Source organism: Falco cherrug, chromosome 1 (assembly GCF_023634085.1).
Source record: "Falco cherrug isolate bFalChe1 chromosome 1, bFalChe1.pri, whole genome shotgun sequence".
NCBI lineage: Eukaryota > Metazoa > Chordata > Aves > Falconiformes > Falconidae > Falco > Falco cherrug.
This window is the reverse complement of record NC_073697.1, coordinates 96,359,536-96,376,724: the sequence shown is the minus strand read 5'-3', so window position 1 is coordinate 96,376,724 and position 17,189 is coordinate 96,359,536. Positions and strand designations below refer to the sequence as shown.

The 17,189-nt window shown below is 48.8% G+C and overlaps 1 protein-coding gene across 4 annotated transcripts; it reads left to right on the top strand.

The window, feature by feature from the left end:
• The first annotated feature begins 1,713 nt into the window (after positions 1 to 1,713).
• On the top strand, positions 1,714 to 15,387 carry TMEM120B (transmembrane protein 120B). Of its 4 annotated transcripts, none has more exons than XM_055709969.1 (12): positions 1,715 to 1,853; positions 5,949 to 6,067; positions 7,020 to 7,136; positions 7,899 to 7,958; positions 8,539 to 8,634; positions 9,668 to 9,757; positions 11,721 to 11,786; positions 12,748 to 12,809; positions 13,057 to 13,149; positions 13,546 to 13,610; positions 13,810 to 13,882; positions 14,844 to 14,920. In XM_055709969.1, exons 1-12 carry the CDS (start codon positions 1,785 to 1,787, stop codon positions 14,918 to 14,920), a joined length of 987 nt encoding a protein of 328 aa, XP_055565944.1. In that variant the 5' UTR covers positions 1,715 to 1,784. The 4 variants fall into 4 exon arrangements, 3 of the variants coding, with proteins under 3 accessions (XP_055565926.1, XP_055565944.1, XP_055565935.1); XM_055709960.1 differs by having other exon boundaries at positions 1,716 to 1,853; positions 13,810 to 13,878; positions 14,844 to 15,387; XR_008732204.1 differs by having other exon boundaries at positions 1,714 to 1,853; positions 13,546 to 13,878; positions 14,844 to 15,387.
• Positions 15,388 to 17,189: the final 1,802 nt, after the last annotated feature.

The following is a 17,189-nucleotide window of genomic DNA, read 5'->3' as shown; positions in this document are numbered from 1 at the left end:
CTTGAGGCTGGCATGCTCTGAGTGGGAAATGCGTGATATTTCCCCTTTGTGCACACAGTGCCCGCTGAAACGCAGACTGGGGCCCTAACAAACACGTCATCAGGCTGCAGAATTACAGCCCAGGGCAAAGATCCACGTGTGATTTTAAGAGCTTTCTTCTGTTCTTTTGAGGCTTATAGCTCAGGAGTGAAATTAATAGTTTTATGGATTATTTACAATTTACAATGTGTCCTGGAAGTACCTCTTCCTGAATGTCAGGATTGACTCAAGCTGTCCTGCAAAGGTTGAAGTGTTTTTACTATAATGTTTTTACTTAAAGGAAATAAGAGGACATCCACAGAACCACCTGCTCTTAAACTGACCATTCCTGCCAGCAGTGCAGACTGGGATATTTGCTCTGGCCATGTGCAAATCACACGCGAGGCTCACACCCCCAACTAATGGCAGCAGTCCCCCTGCTTTTTGGATCAACCTGCTACTGCCAACCTCCCTGAACACCTCGTGACCCACCAAGCAAACTGGCACCCTCTGGCCTGGATTCACCCAGGTCTGCAGGAGGGTGTCAGCACCCCAGCCTCCACTGAGCAGGAAGTGGTTAAGATGTAGCTGCAGAATGTGCTCAGTTTAGAGCGTGATATAATGAGCAGAGGAAGCCCTAAACAAATGCAGCTACATCTTAGGGGTGGCTCTGTGAGAAACCAAGCTGAGACGGCAGAGTAAAGATGGAGGGATTATTTTCACATGGGAAGGAAAAATAATTTTGTGCGTAGGGAATACTCCAACCTTGTGATGAACTGGAAAGTTTCAGCATGTATCCAGCACAGAATTAAAGCTGTGATTTGACATGCGATTCTTCTGTAATCCAAAATACAGGCTTCCTGTAACATAAGGTCCTCTTGCACAAGATTGTGGACAAATGCTGCAATCTGGGGAAAATTTAATACAGACATAGTAAACTCCTGTGACATTTATACTATGTTTACTAGTTTATTATTCTACTTCAAGATTATCAAGGCCTGCCACAACACATTTGATCTTTGGACAATCATGGACCTCTCTGGAGGAGCTGAAGGGACAACGCAATATCCCTGTGGTTGGTGGTTCTTAGATCAGCAGAAATCCCCAAACACCACAAGTTCTGAGCAGGTTTCTCTGGAAAACGAGCACAGAGGCAGGCAGCAGGTCATCGCCTGCATTTCAGGTGTCCACCCACACATGTATGAAAAGGGATATGCATACCAGCCCCCACTCCCCATTTGCCAGCCCTGCTACCAAGCGAGTTATTACCCTAATAGTAAAAAAAAAAAAAAAAAAAAAAAAAAAAAAAAAAAAAAAAAAAAAAAAATCAGGAATCTCCTGATCATTTTCTCTTCCTGGCATCAAACGCCCGCTGTGGCCCGGCCCCCGGCAGGTGGGCTGTGCGGCCGCAGCCCAGGTGTGCGCTCGCCTCAGCCAGCAGCTCCCTCTGAGGGGACCGTCCCCGCGGCTCCGCCAGCGCCACACGGAGGGCGTTCGGGTTTAATCTCCGCCCGCGGTCCCATGGAGCGCTTCCACAACGCGAAGGGACCGGCGGGGGGCGCGGGGCACCTCACGAAGCCACCGGGAGCGCCCGCAGCGGGCCGAGACGGGCAGCCCTCGCCTCCGGCGGGCGGAGGACGGGGCGGGGCGAGGCGGCGCGCGCGCCGCCACGGCGCCGCGCCCAGCCCCGCGCGCGCTGACGTCAGGGGCGCACGTGGCCCGCGGGCCCGGGTGCGGGCTGGCGGCGGCGGGGCGGGCGCCGCGCCATGAGGCTGCAGCTGGAGCGGTGCCGCGGCGAGTGGCGGGAGCTGGAGAAGGAGTTCCGGCAGCTCCAGGTGAGGCGGGCGGCCCGGCGCCGCTCATCGCCCCCGCCTGCCCCGCCCCCCCCCCCCCCCCCCCCGACTCCGCGGCCGCCGCTCCTCTCGCGTTGCGCTGCCATCCCCGGCTCGGCTTTGCACCGCTTTGCTGCGCGGGGCTCGCCCCGCGGCTTGCCCGGGCTGGGAGGGGGCCTTGCAAGGAGCGGGGGACCCTTCCCACCCCGGCATAGCGCTGCCGGGGTGCGGGACGCTCAGCCCCGCCGCGCTGCGCCCGGGGGGCGCCCGGGTGAGCTGTGCCCGGCGGGGCCATGCGTGCACGGCGCCCGGTGCATGAAGCACAGCCGTGCGTGGGTGCGCATCCCTGCACAGCACCCCCGAACAGCCGCCGTGCCCTGGGAGCCCTCCAGGCAGGTGCTACGAGCCTGCGGGGCGCCCCGCAGCAAAGCACGGCCGTGCCCCGGGGCCGTCTGATGAGGCAGCCGGGGGGGGCGGGCCGTGGCTCCCCCCGCTGGGGGGACAGTGGGGACCTGGTGTTTTTGTGTGCCAGTAGCACGGCACGTAGATGCAAGTATCACCTGTGCTGCCAGCATCTCCTGTCCGCAGCTTCATTCCCAGCGAGGGGATAGGAGGATTTCAAACGCTGCTTTTCCATCTCACAAAAGTGCCTCTAGGGACAGCAGGACCTTGGAGCAGGGGCTGGGAGCTGTTCCTGAAAAATGCAAAATGCTTCGATCTCCAGAAACCTTCCTTTCCCTGTATATCATCCATGCTGCACCTGTACACGTGCTTGAAATCTTCCAGCCACTCTGCAAACATGAGAGGCTGTTCTTGCCCTGCGTGGCTTTTAGCCTCTTCCAGGCTCTTCCACACAACGGGAGCTGCAAACAGAAGTGAGCTCGTTGTCTTAATTAAAAATCAGTTCAGGTGGTCGGTTTGTTAACAGGAGGAAAGGTGGTGGTTGGGTGCTGGGGTGAGCACCAGCTGGCATGGGTTTGTTGATCACTTGGTTCCTGTACGTGCTGCTTAAGTCTGGCCTAAACCACAGCAAAATATAGCGACTGACCCCTGCCTCAGTTTCCCCATCTGTAAAAGGAAAGTAGAAATGCCACTGATGGGGTGGCAGCTGCTGGTGGCACGAGGTGTCATTGCCCAGGTGAAAAACTGGAATAACGTCCATGACCCTCACGTCCATGATCCAAGAGTTTCAGGGCTTACACATGGAGTTTGTACCTGGACATGGTGTTGCAGAAGAGGAGAACGTGGTGCTGTCATGAGGACGTGACTGTGCTCCAGCCCTGTGAGATGCTGGTGGTGCTTAAATGTGCTTTGGGGGAAGGTTCTGTGCTCCTGAACCAGACTCAAGTCAAACCGTGATGTGTTAAAACCCAGCTCTTCAGTAAGAAAGTACTTTGATGTGGGTGTCTGCTTGTGCTTGCCCTTGCACGTGGCTTTTTGGACATACTCACAGCATCTTTTGCTCTTGAGGAGCCTGGTTTTTCCAGCAGCAACTTGACCCCCCGCATCCCCTCCACACCTGCATCACCCCCCTTCAGCACCCGTTTTGGCTGCCCTGACTCTCATCTCTGGCTGGAGGTACTGGTCTGTGGCTGCTGCGGCTCACATTTTGGTGGAGCTCCCTGTTGGTGTTTTCCAAGGTACTTTGGTCACCACCACTAAAAGTGTGTCTTGTGCAATGTCAGCAGGGAAAAAAAATTGATGGTGGGCAGATATTTTTTGTGCGTCAAGGGCAGTGCCAGCCCCGTGGGGCAAAAGGATCCCGGTTTCATTGCGCTCCTGCCCTGTCTTGTATTTTAGAACTGTGTTGTAAGTTCTGGGTCAGGGGCTGTGTCCTCCTCCTGCAGAAGAGGACCTTGGACTCTGGTCATAGCTCCTGCCCCAGACGTGCTGGGTGGCTGGCACAGGGCTTGGATTTGGGGAGCGCTGACTTGAGGGGCTTCGAAGAGGCTGATGCTGCCACTGAGCATCCCCTTGGGGCAGTGGGCACCAGTTGTGAGATGGGGTGGGGGGACATCCAGGTTTGCAAATCACTTCTAACCAGCCACATCTGCAGTTTTTTGTTGTTTGAGTTGCAGTGCCTTGTCCCTGGAGCAGCAGCCTGAGAAAAGAGCTTGGGGCTGTGGGGCATTGCAGTTGTGGGGCAGGGACATGGGAAAACGCAAGTTGCCTTGCAACAGGCTGTTAATTTAAACCCTGGGTGTGAATGTGTAAACCAGATTTTGATTAGGAAAAAGCCCTGCCAGGGCTCCCCATAAATGTGCTTTAAGTCCTGCAAACGACTAAGTGCTGACCACAAGCGGGGCTGTTGCAAGTGCAATGGAAAACAGACTGTGGGGTACGTACAGAAAACGTAAAGCAGTTGTGGCGTGGGCCAGAGCTGCTGCCCACCCCTGGTCCGTGGGCAACGAGGCAGTGCAATTCCCATCAGGCAGTCATGGCCCCCGGCACCGTAAATCTTGTAAACTGTGCAGAGACAACACTGACAGCTCTGCTGGGAGCTCTTTAACTCAGGGCAAAAATGCTCCTGTCCTGGGTGCTGGGGCCTTTTGTTTTTCAGCACGTGTTTCCTACCTGGAGAGAGGGCTGTGGCCAGACCTGACCCTCCAAGCAGGTATTTGCCCTGTGGGTTATGTATGTTAATGTAAAGACAGTGCTGAAACTCCCTGTGGGTCCCCTTTGTAAGCAGTTGCCTCTTGATGAATAACTTCGCTACTAGCAAACATTATGTTATTCTAAGTCCCAGCGTCATTTTGAAATCGTTATCCTGATGTTTTTGGCTAGTGGTTGAATTTACCAGCTCTCAACTGACCTGTTTGCGTTTCCAGTAAATACTTGAACACTTTTTTGGCAAAGAGCTTCTTACATCCTTTGAACCAGCCTTTTAGAAGATGCTGTTGTGTGACATCTAGAGAAACAAAATGAGTTAGTGTGCGATCCAGGGAGCCCTGAAGTCCTGCCCGTGCTAAACAAAGCTAACCCAATCCTGAAACGATGAGACCTGCAGTGCCTGAATGTGGTTAGTTTGGTTATTAAGGTTTTTTAATTGGATACCAGAGCTTGTTTTGCATTGCTCTTGTAAATAATGAACAGCTACCAGCACGTCCTAAAGAGGAGGAGAGCAAAGATTCATTTTGTATGGTTTTGCCACCATGTTTATGCTCTGGGAAAACCAGGGCTAATTTTCTGTGGTCCTTGATGTGCCGGTAGATAAAGCAGCCATACAAATAGCTGTTTAACCTGCGCCTTCTCTTGGCACTAACACTGCAAACTCTTTGTTTTCCAAGGCATAGATGTTAACATTTGCCCAGAGGTCATTGCTTGGTGCCTGGTTAGGTCTGAGGTCTCCCTGCACTTGAGAAGGTGGTGAAATCATTGCAAAGGGCAGAAGAGCAGAGCATGTTGATTCCCGAGCAGAGGCGCCTCTGCAGTTGGTTAGCCCGTTCTCGTTACGGCCAGTCAGATGCTTACTGGGGGGTTCAGGGGATCAATAATCTGTAATAAAGAAGTTTCCCTTGAGGAACATCTAATGCCCCAGGGAGGAGATGGGTTGAACCAGAGCATGGGGCAGAAGGTTGCTTCAACATACATGGGGTTGAGATGGCAGCGGTGGCCCGGAGGCATCTGAACCCCCAGGCGTGGATTTGTGGCTGGTTTTGTGGTGGTGTGGGGATTTTTTTGTTATTTGTATTTTTTTCTCCTCTGGGTCTTCATCTGTTGTCTTCTTTCCCCAGATTTAATCTGGCTGTGAAGTTGGTGTTCCTGCTCTGTGATTTGGCCACCCGTTTGATGGGGACAGATTGGGATCGAGCTGAGGATTAGTGGCTTTGTTACAGGGTAGGATGGGAATGAGGAGCTCCTGAGCGGGAAGGCTTGTTAGAAAGAGAAAATGAGATGAGCGTAGAGAGGATGCTCTTCCTTTTGCAGGAATTTCATTATGGTCCATTTAACCCGTGCTGGATCTGCACTTGTTTGCAGGGGTGCCTGCTGACTCCCCAAAACCCAAGGGTTTTGCTTGCTTCCTTCAGAGGCGAGGAGCAAACGCAGTGTGTAACCTAGAAGGGCCCTTCCTACTGATCATCCCCTCTTCTCCTGCAGGAAACACACAAAGTTTACAGGCAGAAACTGGAAGAAGTCACCAGCTTGCAGACAGCCTGCAGCAGCTCCATACACCGGCAGAAGAAGACACTAAGGGATCTGAAGCACAGCTTGCAACGGTAATGGGAGACCTGGAGGGTGGAGGAGGCAGGGATGGGTTGTTTTTCCTTCCCAAAGGGCTAAAATGTTTGGATTTTTAGCATTTTAATACACAGTTTGTGTTGCAATGCTAGTTTTGCTCATTACTCTTGAGTCGTCTCCATCTATAACAGCCAGGTAAAATGATGGAGTCCTGTAAAGAAAGAAGATGTTTGAGGAAGCCTGTTTGGGTCCACATCCTTGTGGTCCGTGCCGTGTGCTGCAGCACTGCACAACTTTTGGTCCTCCTGTTTTGCTAGGTGAGCAAAGCTTTGCTCCATAAGCCGTGTGCTGGAAGAGTGGCATCAATCCTTGAAACCCGAAGGTGGTACCTTACTCCTGGGTGGGTTTACAGGAGGTAGCAGTCTCTGACTGCTCAGCTGATCCCCAGGAGCCACAGGCTAAATTCCTTGTGTACAGGTCTGAGCACACCATCTCCAGCGCCGTGGGTTGCTAACACCGCTGTGCATTGCTCTGTTTTGCGTTAATTGGTAAAACCGCAGTTTGTCGGTAAATCATCAGCTATGCGCTGTGTTACATCCTGAAACACTTCATGCCTGAAGAGCTGCAGCCTCTGCAAGGGCAGTGCCTGAAACCATGCGCAAAGTTCCCAGAGTGGAAGGATTTCCTGCAAAAAAAGCAGAATTTTCCCTAAGTGCTCTGCTAGGAAGAAGTAGACGATCCTGTCACTGCACTGAGCTGAAAAGAGAAGCCGATTTATAAACCAGCTGCTTGAAATAACTGACAACAGTGAAATAAAATCGTGGCAATTCAAGTGGTGCTGCAGAAACACAGGAGCAAAGCGCGTGACGGCATCAACTCTCCCACAGTTAGCTTTTTAACGGCGTGGATTTTATGGCAACATTCTTTTCCTTTGAATCAAAAGGAGGTAAAAGCACAAAGGGGAATCTCTTTGTTTCTGTGTTCTTGCAGGTGCAAGCCTAGAGCAAGTCCTGAAGAGTTTGCCCTCATTCAGGAGATCAGCAGCCAGATCAAGGAGAGGCAAAATGCCTTCTTTGACATGGAAGCCTACTTGCCGAAGAAGAACGGGTGCGTGCTTCACCGGCAAGACCCGCACGCTCCAGGGGGGGCTGGTGGTTTAAGCGTTCACAGCGGTGTTGTTCCCGAAGGATAATGGGCATGTTGAAGAAATACATATAAAACGAGATTAGTCATAAACCTCTTGCTGAGCTGCTGCGTCAGTTGTGCACAGAATTCATGAGCTGGCAGTGTATGTAAATGTGCTGTGTGTAGGCAGTGCAGGTTTTCTTGCTGAAACAAAAGTAACCCTGCACTGGTGAGAGATCATGAGATTCACTGTTTCACACGGATGTTCTCCTGTGCTAAATTTTTAAAGACTAAATTAGCACAAATTTTTTTTTTTCAATAGTGTTTTCAACTGACTTAAGTCATACTTAGCTTCAGTTGGGGTTGCTAGGACAGATTTCTTTCACTTGTCAAAGGCTGTGTGACGCTGCAGCCCCTTGGGAATTTGGATCAGAAACTTTCCTTCCAGTTTCTCCCCGTTACTTTGGATTTTGGACAGTGCAAACTACATATCTCACCCTTAGACTGTAGTGCAGAAAAGGGACCAGAAAGTAAACTTTTTCACTGACTTCTGGGAAATGCTGAGCAATCTTTCCACATTTAAATTCTCTTCTATAGTCTCTCTCTCCAGTTTGCTGTAATTAAAAACCAACAGCAAACGTGGCTTAGGCAGAGACACCAGTCTCATCAGCTCCAATCTAGGTCATCCTGTGGTGTTCAAATAAAATTACTTGCTTGGGTCTGCTCTTGTTTTTTCTCTTCCAGCTTGTACTTAAATCTGGTGCTGGGAAACGTGAATGTAACTCTCCTCAGTAACCAAGCGAAGTAAGTGAGCGTTTCCCTGCCTACGGATTTGGGTTTCCCTGGGGCCAGCTGTGGGAATGGGCTGGAGTCCAGAGGCAGGAATGGGTTTCTCATAGATCCGATAAAAGATGGAATGTTGAGGGTGGGCAAGTCTAGACCATGACATGGGGCCTGGAACACTTAGTGTAACTGATGGATTCAGTCTATCACTTGCTTTTAAGCCCAGCCTGTTGCCTCAATTTGTAAGGGTTTGGTGGTTTGGCTTTTTTTCAATGAAAAATGGTATTGCAACTTTGAGGCATATGGTGCTCTAGAAAATGGATTTTTTTTAAATTTTATTTTTTCAATCTTATCATGCCAGCTGAGAAACCAGCTCTTAGGGACGTAAGCCACTGTCTTGCAGCATAATAGCTGTGCAGCCTAGATGGACCCTGCAGGCAGAACGCTGCTTTCGCCGCCATGCACTTGTTTTCTAAATGTTTCAAGCAAAACCTCTGTCTCTGGGCTTGGCATGTGGATTTATATCTGGTTTGGAAAAAGTGGAGCCACCTTCCAGTAAAACACCCATTTGTGTTTATAAACAGTGGCTGTTCCCTTCCAGATTTGCCTACAAGGATGAGTATGAGAAGTTCAAGCTTTATCTGACGATAATCTTGTTACTCGGGGCTGTCGCCTGCAGGTTTATTCTCCACTACAGGTAAGCTGCGTTTTTACTTTTAGTGAAGTATTTGGAATAAAAATGTGCTGTGTTTGAACTAACTTACCTTCTGTGAAGGACAGTGAGACGGGCTCTGGCAGCTGGGCAGCAGGACAGCTTCTGCACCTCTTCTTCAACACTGGCAGGACCTGTATTTTAGTTACTTGCTTTTCCTTGTTTAACTTTTTTTGGAGTCTCTTGTAACTAAGAGAAGTCCAGCATCGTGTTTCCTGATCTGTTGGTTTTCTGGCATCATGCTGTGCTTGGGAAGTAGCAGTTGGTTGTCCCAGGCAGGGACCAGCACAGTGCTGCAGCGATGGGGTTGCGAAGGCAACAAGAGAGGATTTGCATGAAGTGATCAGACCTGACACGTTATCTCTAGGTTGTGATAAAATGCCTGAGCACCAACAAGCTTCTGCTATTCAATTTTCCTTTAAAAATGGGAAGGTGTTGGAGCTAGGCGCTTCCGCTGGGGTCTCTGCAGGTCTGGGTGAATGCAGGATCATACCAGGGAACGATGCTGCTGTATGTGGAGGCTGCCCCATATCCCCTTGGATTCAGGGGGTTGTAAATGGCAAAATAAAGTTTTGGGTTCCCCCCCCCCCCCAAGGGTGTAATGCTCTTCTGCTCTTTTAGTTGATTGGATTTATATAGATCTTATGGAATCTCCTCATTGAATTAGCCTGGAAATGCCTCTCTAAATTGGATCATCTGCTGCTTCCATGGTGCTTTCTCTCCTTCAGAAGGAATTAATGTCATCTCTGCATACCTGCTTATCGGCTCAAGATCTGCAGCGTTGCATTGGGAGGCACTTCCCGGAGGAGAGGGCTGAGCCTGGCGGTGCTGCCAGTGTGTGCAGTTCTGCATGTGGGGCAGAGACGTTCAGGACTTGGGGCTTTGTGGCTGTGGCCTCATTGGGGCAGGTGTTTGCTCGCCTAAGGGGAGGGATGAAAAACAGGGATTTTTTTGGAATGTATTTTTATAATTAACAGAACTTTTTTTTTTTTCACTGCATGTTTTTTCTGTTTAACAGGGTGACAGATGAAGTGTTTAACTTTCTGTTGGTCTGGTATTACTGCACACTGACGATACGGGAAAGCATTCTCATTAGCAATGGATCAAGGTACCGTGCCACCTGCAAAAAAACTATTTAAAGCATGAAATGTCCTTAAAAGAAAAACGAGCAACAAAAGGGGATTCAGCTTGGCACTGGAGCCCAGCAAATATGAGATGCTGATGCCTCTCTTGTAAAGTTTCTTGTCTCCAGCCCCCTCCCCGGTTGCTTCCAAGGGCAGAAGTTTGAGGGGGAGAGGAAGGTGCAGTTCCTGAAAGTGCATAAGCTCTTGGTCCAAAGTGATGGGATATTTTTGGTAGCTATGGGGTGGTTGTAGATATGGTCTGGGGTGTAGGTGTGTGTGTGCTTTTGGTGAAAGGAGCAGCCTGAGGTACTAGCTCTGTGCAACTAGTTGTATCGAGGGAGAGTTGGTGGTTGGGGGTTAACTGTATACAGAGCTGGGAACACAAGTAAAACCCTGGGATGAGTTAATGGAAAGTTGATCTTTACTCCAAACCCTCGTTTCTTGGTGGCAGTCTTTAGTAGGGGTACCCTCAGGCAGGGTGCTGAGGTCCTGCCAATTGCTCCTGCAGGATCTCCCTTAGGTCTGAGTCAAGAAGTTGCTCGAGTTTGCATTTGTGTTTATATTTTAGCAAGAACCTGCTGGCTGCGTGTCCTCGGCAGCATTCACTACATCTCTTCCCAGCTGCTGGCTGAGTGGCTGCTGCAGCTCCCTGTTGCATTAATTAATTGACTTGTCTCATTTGCTACCTTTCAAGCAGCTAGCATTGCATTAGCCCAGCTTCCCGCACACATCCTCACTCTGGATACTGCACAGAGAACTTGTACGCTTCCTTGTAACAGTGCTTGTACAGGGGTGGACCAGCATGTGTGTTAGTGGCAGGAGTCGGTGTTGTCCTAATAAACTATCAATATCTAATGATCGGCTGGGAGCAGCTCATGGCTCCGTGATTCAGCCAGTTGCTTCCCTCTCTGAAGCCAGATGCTTCCATGATCTCCTTGAAATGGGGCTGGGAGGGTTTCTGGGAGTCTTGGCATTGCTGGCTGGATGCTTGTGGTCCCCACTCCTGATGCAAGAGGGGGTTTGTGCCTGGAGGCCGGCACCGGTGTGGCACGTGCAGTGGGAAAATCAGGGCCTTCCTGCTTTGCCAGAGGGGCAAAATCTTAAAGATGGGTGGATTTCTGGGAGCTGCTTGGGGACACAGTTCCCAGCATTAATGACAGGCAGCAGGGATGCAGCAGTCTCTTCTCTAAGTGTGGCTGTCCCTGGGGCTGCTGTGGGTGTGATGTCTTGTTTTGGGGTGCTTGCCAGAGAGGGGGGCAGTGCTATGGGGCCAGAGGTGAAGAGGAAAGAACAAAGTGTGGGGATGTAAAGTCTCCTGCCTGAGGCCAGTAGAGAAAGGTCCGAGCCCAGGCTGCATCCACAGAGGTTGGTCACAGTGACTTGGGTGCGTCTGGTGTTGGAGGTTGCGCACCTCTGGTCGGAAACACCTCATCGTGCTGGCTTAGTTTCCAAGGCAGCACCATCCCTGGGGCAGCTCTTCACTTCTTGATTCTGCCTCACTACAGCCTTTGCTCACTTCACTGTCATTTTCTGAGCCTTCTGCAGCATCTGTGCCTGAAAGAAACAGCCACCTCATAGGAAGGACTTGGAAACGTCACTTATTGGCATGGCACGGAAGAAAGGGTGTGTGGGCTGAAACTTGTGCATCATTAGTCACCGTGGTGCCTCACGCTGCAGGGGCTGCTGCTTGCTGTGCTGGAGAGCTCGTGGGAGCACGTGAGACGTGCCCTAGTCCTGAGCCTCCCTCCACCAGTCACAGATTTGTGGCCCCAGCTAAGCCAGATTGCCAGGACAGTGCTCCGTAACACTCCTTTTGCTTGAGTTGAGCTATTTTGTTCCCTGTCCTTCCTTTTCCCTCGGGTCAGGATAATTTTTTGTCTGTAAAGCCAGAGTTACAATGCTAAAATCCACGTTTCTCATCTAACTACCACATTTTTTTCTGTTCAGGATCAAAGGCTGGTGGGTGTCTCATCACTATGTTTCCACATTCCTGTCTGGAGTAATGTTAACGTGGTGAGTCTGCTCTTGCCTGCTCGAGGTGCTTCAAGCCTGTTTCACAGTGTTTGCATCATCTGAGCATTTAAATCCAGCATGACCGCAAAGCTGTAGCCACACAGGCACATGGCAAAGCATCAGACTTGGTATTTGTCTGATGTTACAGATGTTTTCAATGATAAATACAACGCTGCATGTTTGTATTTACATTGCTGATTTAAAAAAACAGAAAGAAACCCAAACCGTAAGTCCTAGCTGCGCTGACAGTAGCAAAATCTCTGCAAGTCTCCCGATTCCTCTCTGTGTAACTAAGCAAACAAGCAGCTCTTAGCTTTAGAGGGAGGACACTACAAATTGAACCTGTTTGGTGCTTTTACTGAACCCAGATTACAGAGTATAAAGCCAAAAATGCAAGTTACCTTCCAGTGGGTGATGGTGTTGGTCACACACCACAGCGATGAGCCCTGCACACAGCCCCTGTGCAACCTGTCTCAACTTTGGCATGAACTGATTAGTTCAAAATTATTTTAAAATGGCAAATGTTTCTGCTCTTGAATCTGTGAGGGGATGACAGCGACTAGAGCAGAAGGTCCACCGTCCTCTGTCTGTCCTGAACTGCCCTTAGGATAAGGAGCATGGCCACCACCTGCTCCGCCACTTGGATTCTTGATGCAGATGTTGCTGAATGGCCTTGATTGCTGCCTAGAGAATACTGCGATAAGCAAATAATAAGGGGCAGGGGGGGCAGCACTTACACATGTTGGGAGGGGAAATCCAGTCTATGAGAGCGTTTCCTATGTGCCAGAGTTGTGATGTGCGGCCGTAGCACCCTCTCTGGGCTCCCAATGGGGTGGAGAGGGCTGGGTACCAGCTGCTTGCTTCATTTGCTAATGGGATCCAGCTTGGCGGTGAAGGGGGAGGGCACAGCATCATATGCTTTTTATTAAACAAATAGACCTCCTTTGTATTTTGCTTTCAGGCCAGATGGACTCATGTATCAGATGTTTCGCAGTCAATTTTTAGCATTTTCAATATTTCAGAGTGAGTATATTTTACCTTGCTAATTCACAGGATAAAATAGTTTTGTATCTTATGTGCTGAGAAAAAACCACCTCTCCTTGGTAAATACCAGCGTATTAAACTGTAGGAATATAAAGACAGCATCCAAATATGCAGTGTAGAAATACAAACAACTAAATGCTATTGGATTAAACATTATTAAAATAGTTTGATACGTTTATCATACCACTTGAATAGCCAACGTGATGATGTTTTCTCTCTCCTCCAGGTTGTGTTCAGTTCCTACAGTATTATTATCAGAGGGGCTGCCTTTACAGACTCCGTGCTCTGGGGGAGAGAAACCACTTGGACCTTACAGTAGGTGAGGTTTTCTGCAGTACTTCCTTTGCAAAGTTTTTGCCTGGTTTTTAGATGCAGTGTTGGCGAGGGGGCTCTGTGGCCTTCCAAGGGTGAGCTTTGCAGAGCTGCCACCCCACTGCCCGTGTCTGAAGGCAGGAAGGGGAGCGAGACTTTTATCCCCCTCCTCGGGCTCTGTGGGTCAGGAGCAGAGGGCTCTGAGTTTTGTCAGCTTTTGAGAGGATTAAGATGGAGGTTTTGGTCATCCCCATCCTCCTCCTCCTCCCACTACCACACTTTCAAGTATGCATTTTGAATTGGTTGGTTGTTGCAGAGCAGGACGGGAATAGCCCTTACTGGGTGGTCTGGGTGGGGAGGGCTGCAGCTCTTCTGTGCTCACTGTGCCTCTTCTGCAATCCAGAAGGATTTCAGTCCTGGATGTGGCGGGGGCTGACGTTTCTCCTTCCCTTCTTGTTCTTTGGGCACGTAAGTTGTTGGGCAATCCTGTTCCTCCCCCTGTGGCGCGGGGCCTGGGAGGGTCTGCCACTGCGGTTGCAGCACCATAAGAAGGTGCTTTGGGTCACACATGCATGTGGCAAATGTTTTGAAGGGTTTCAGGGTTGGTTGTTGTTGTTTTGTTTTTTGCAAGTAATGAAATTGCTTCCCCCACCCCACTCCCTTGTAGTTCTGGCAGCTATATAACGCAATCACGCTTTTTGGATTGTCGAGGCATGAGGAGTGCAAAGAATGGCAGGTACGTGTTGGTTCTGCTCAGAAAAAAAACAGACGGGGAGAAGGGGGTGTTTAACCACATCCTTAAAGATATTTGAGCATCTGACCCCATCTGAGCATCTTGGGATGATGTGGTGCAGAGCCTGTACAAGAGAATTCAAAATAAATGCAAATTACTGTAGGGAAACTTGTACCCATGGGTGACCACACAAACTGAAAGGCAGAGTGTGTAGGGGGAGGAAAATACATGTGGGTGAATCTCTCTCCATATTGCTCATGTACATTTAATAGCAATGGCTGCTGAGCTGCTGGTGGTTCTTTATGGCTGATCTATGGGTCACCTATACAAAAATATGATGACCAAAAAAAATGATGGCAGTGAATCACTTCAAAAACGTGTTACCCACTTTATTGCCCCACTTTTAGGGATTCTTCCACTTGTTTTCTTGGTTGCTGTCACCCATTAAACACGTTTTTTCCAGCTGTCCTGTAGATTCAGGTTGGACCACATCATGCATGCAGTGGTGCACGTAATCAGATGGTCTTTATTTTGGTCGGATCTTGCTGTAACTTCTGTGCTCACTTTGTTCAGGAGGAAAACACTTTCCCTCAGAAATGTGGCATTCCCCCACGCTGGTGCGACTGCTGTTTGGGCTTGTAGCATAATGTTAATCAATTAGACTTAATGATTTAATTTTACTATCTGGTGGAGTCTAGCAGTGTTGAATACAATCCATGTTGTAATATTAAGAAGTAGTAAATACTACTTAAATGATCATGATAAAAATATACTTCCTGTTAACCCACACAGCTGGCTGTGTGGCTGTATTGGCTATGATCTACTCTCCTCGGATCTCCGTGCTAATGGATCCCTGGATTTTCCAACCAAGCCCCATCAGAGCTCACTTAAATGTGGCCAAAGCAGTACCCTCAGCTCTCACTGGTTTGGGGTGTTTTTGGTTTTTTTTCCCCTTCCTCCCCTCTCAGGTTTTTGTGTTGGCTTTCACGTTTCTGCTGCTCTTCCTCGGGAACTTCCTCACTACTCTCAAAGTGGTGCACACTAAACTCCAGAAAAACAAAGATAAAACGAAGAAGCTGTGAACCCCCACTCCCCGGCATGCTGGCTGCCGTCCCTCTACCCGCAGCAGGCTCTGGCTTTAGGACGCATCCTGCTAAACCCCAGCTACACAACGGACAGGCTCGGAAGGACTCCTCTGTCCCCGTGTTTGGTGAAGGATATGGACTCTGCCAGCACAGACTCAGTATTAACGCAAGCATGGCTCTCCAGTCTGCAGTCCTGCTATTTATGTATATTTAAGACAAAACGTGTTTGCTTTTGGGGTTTTTTTTTCTGTATATAGAGCAGCATGTACCTGCCTGGTGAAGCGCCAGCACTGGGAGAATGTGGGATCTACTGTAATTCCGATTCTGGAATGATATTTAACACTTCCTGGTTTTATTATTTAAATTCTGGGTATTGGATTTGCAAAGGTTTATGAACACTCTGCGTTGATCAGTGATACAGACTGAATGCTGTTTTTAAAGGCGTGTGTTTGTTTAAGACATATTTTCAGTGGCAATACTAACCTGTATGTACTGTGAAGAAAAAACCCCAACCCATCTTTGTACCATACTGCTGCTATATACACTTTTAAAAAGCTATTTAAAGAAGAGAAATCCTCTTTTGAAAACAAAAACCAAGCAAGCAAAAGAAGTTTTTAAATGGCAGAGAAGTCTGCTAGCCCTCTTCCAGGGAGACCAGGTCATCTGTCCAGGCCTGGAAAATACCTAAAATAAACCGTTCAATATGCAGCTGCTTCAGCCCCTTTTTAATAGCAAATACACTGCCCGTCGCATTGTTTTTTTGAGACACCCTTCTGGAAAGGGAAGGACAGGTTCAGCAGAAATATTAAAGACTTTCTGTAGATGCTGCACTTGTACCAGTAATTAACAGAATGTAAATGGTCATTCAGGAGGATGGCAGAGGACAAATACTGAGTGCTGTCCTGCTTAACTCCTTGTGCTGCTTGAACTTAAACTTATTCATATAAGTGTCATTTGGGTGCTGTAACGTCTGTACCTCCTGAGGCCAGCTGCAGGTTTGTGAGCTGCTTCAGGCAGCGTCCTTCGCACTGGTGCAGGCTTCTTTTGAGCTAGCACAAAGCCCAAACTGGGCACATGCTCTGGCAGAGCGGGATCTGAAAATGGTGCCCTTCTCCCAGTAAGCGTGCTCGTGAAGGGATACATATGCACCATGGACTTGGAATGGTTTCATCTGTTCTTCTGTTGCTGCAAGGCTAGCAAAATGACAGCGTCACTGTCCTGTGGGCATAAACAATAAATTGCCATTTGCATATTTTGAGCAACTTTCACACTAGCTGGGCTATATCTTGCTACAGTAATTTTTGACTTTGGCACACCCTGTGAGGTTTTGTTGGGTTTTTTAATCCTTTGAACTCTCCATTCATAATTGTTTTGAGAGTGGTGCTGGAACCTGCTGGATCTGAGCAGTGGGGACCTGGTTCTCCAGGGGTGTTAAGTTCTGCACGTGGTGAGTAACTTGAGTTCTGCAGCATGAGAAACTCATAAAAAACCAAGAAAGATCCGGCCCCAGAGCTGAGGGTAAACATGGTAACTTCCTGTGCGTTGTTTCAGTTTCATGCTGGGTAAAGGGATGGGTGGTTCTGTGTCTTTTTACTGAGAAATGTCTTCGCGTGGAGAAAAGGCTGCACAATTCTTCATTGTTTTTCTGTAGTCAGAGATGTGCACAAACTTGTAACTTTTTTTTTTTCATTTCCATTTTTAACTTGTAGGGATTCACAAACCTTAATTAAATGAAAACAAGTTAGGGGAAGAAAGAAAACAAAAGACTTCAAGGATAAAGATCTCTTACCCTGAGTGTAAAATAATAGCTTGCTCCAAACCAGTTTTTCACCAGCTGGTCACGTAACCAGCAGAGGATAAAGTTGCATGAAATATGGATGATGTACAGTTACCAGGCTCTATATGTGCAATATTTGTCTATTATTAGACTCCTGGCGTGCACTGCCTAAACTTGTTGGCAAAATGTTGTTTCTTCTTACCATTACACAAGTTCTGTGTATTCTCCCTTAGGATGGGCTGCAGTTTGCCTTACGCAGAAAACTTTCGGCAACACCTGTACCGCACAATCCTCCTTCCCCCTCATGGGTTTGGTTTATGATGGGTACAAACTAGCAATTGCTTCTGAAATCTGAGATCTCACTGCATGGGATGTGCAAAAGATGAGAAAATTTGCGGCACATGTATTGGTTGCACAGTCGGAGCAGCCCTCAAACTGACACCTTCATCACA